At 52.5% G+C, this 2,047-nt stretch overlaps 1 protein-coding gene across 1 annotated transcript; it reads left to right on the top strand.

Annotated features, from left to right (window-relative positions):
• Nucleotides 1-1,436: 1,436 nt before the first annotated feature.
• On the top strand, nucleotides 1,437-1,788 carry PUNSTDRAFT_139693 (uncharacterized protein; the record flags this gene model as incomplete). Its single annotated transcript, XM_007389425.1, has 2 exons — nucleotides 1,437-1,643; nucleotides 1,684-1,788. The coding sequence occupies 2 exons, from the start codon at nucleotides 1,437-1,439 to the stop codon at nucleotides 1,786-1,788; spliced, it is 312 nt and encodes a 103-aa protein (XP_007389487.1).
• Nucleotides 1,789-2,047: the final 259 nt, after the last annotated feature.

A 2,047-nucleotide genomic window follows, 5' to 3' on the forward strand; every position in this document is an offset into this window, starting at 1 on the left:
CGAGCCCAGAGCACGGGCAAGGGACCCAGAACAATGGATCAGCTGCAGGCGCGGCCATCAACTCCCACGCAAGAATGACGCCAGGACGCAGGCAACCCGCGCCCTCAAGCGGAGGGGACCGCGGAGGAATAATTAATCGTGGACCTCCGAGCGGAGGTCCAAGCAACCATCCAAGCAGTAACGGAAATTCCCGAACAGGAGGAGGAAGTCAGCGCTCGAACAGGCGAGGGCTGGGACGAGGAAACGCCCCGGGAGGCAGCGGGGACCCTGGATCTGGCCCAAACGGGAATAATAGCAATAGCGACGGATCGGGCGAGACTAACCGACGGCGAATAACGCCGAGATCTGATGATGAAGACATGCGCGCATTGCGCGAAGGGTCGTACATCCCGTTCAGCAATGAATTCACGGGAATAAGTTTGCGTACAGTATACCACAATCGAATTAAATACATGATTGAAATATACGTAGGAAACTATGTCGAACCAGATCCAAATACTAAAAGTCAGAAGCCTCCAAGCCCAGACGCCTGGAATGGACAAAATGACGCCGACAAATTCATGGATTGGCTAGAATCGCTTCTCGAATACTTTGTACTTACCGGACTGTCGGGACCTCGGCGGGATCACTTGCGCAAACTACACACACCTGCCCGATTGGGAGAAAAGGCCCGCCATTGGTGGCGTCTCAAGGTATCCCGCACTAACCCAGGAGTACCAGTGTTGAATTTTATTACAGCAATACTGGAGATGTTCGACCGATTTGTAATAGATATTACGCCTGAAAAGGCAATAAAGAAGTATAAGGAAGTCACCTTTGACCCTGAAGCGGGGGTACAGAGCTTTTACGACGAATTAATTGAAGCATCTTCTCGACTATTGCAGCCCCCTTCTGAGGTCGATATGTCGGAACATTTTCTGACCAGATTACCTCAAGGGTATATCACGCACTTAATGAGAAATAAAAACGTTCGAATAGGAATCACTAAACTACGGGATATGCTACGCTACGCGGTAGCATACGAAAACTCCAACATCGCCATTGAGGCTGCGATGATGCTGCGAAGAAGTCGGGACGGGAACGCCCCAAAGGCGAAGTCCCCGGAGCGGCGTTCGGATAACCGAGATCGCGATCGGGCCGGGCGAGACCGCGCCGGCCAGAGGGACGCGTTCCGCTCGCGCAGCAATGACGATGCGCCGTACAGGATCACAAGAAACCCGAGAAACAATAACAATGCAATACCTGTAAAAGTTGTAGCTACAGGGAATAACTATGCTAAGGATACACGGAGGGACGGGCGCGAGCCTAACTCAAATGCCCAGAACTCTAACTATGTAGCGAAGCCGCGGTTCAATCCAAAAATAGCTCACCTAGCGTGCCGGACATGTGGTGAGAAAGGCCACCTGGCCGCGGATCACTATGGAAACAGCGCCCATATGAACGCGATTGACGCCGATGATGGGCGCGCAGAAGCGGAGCACAAAGCGCAGCCGGAGAGTGCCGACAATGAGAACGCGACGCCAGAGGAAGCGGACAACGATGATACATATTACTTGGAGGCCTACGAGGCACATCAAGGAGATACATTAGATAACGACTACTCTACGGATGGAGGGGAAGTCGTTTTCATGAACGAACTTCTTGTGAGTGAAGACGGCGCCCATAATGATGGGCGCGATCCAGTGCCGTTCGCATACGCGCCGAATCCCCGAAAAGGAAGGCACCCAGAACCGCCAAGCGAAGCGCGGGATGCTATACGCTCAGCGCTACATCGGGACAGCGATCTAAGCCGTCCAAAGTATCCGAAGGAGTGGACGGAGCTCCTTGCTGCGTATGTATCAATTAACGGCGTCCGCGCATGGACATTATTCGACTTAGGGTCGAATACCGACGCCGTGAGTACTGAATTTGCGCAAATATGCGAGCTCGACGTCTTTGAACTCGAAAATCCGATTACACTGAAACTCGGCTGCAAAGGAAGCCGATCTAAGATCACCCATGGCGGATATTCACGTACCGCATTCGGTAACATTAAAACGGATTGGTA

Source organism: Punctularia strigosozonata (assembly GCF_000264995.1).
Source record: "Punctularia strigosozonata HHB-11173 SS5 unplaced genomic scaffold PUNSTscaffold_134, whole genome shotgun sequence".
Lineage (NCBI taxonomy): Eukaryota > Fungi > Basidiomycota > Agaricomycetes > Corticiales > Punctulariaceae > Punctularia > Punctularia strigosozonata.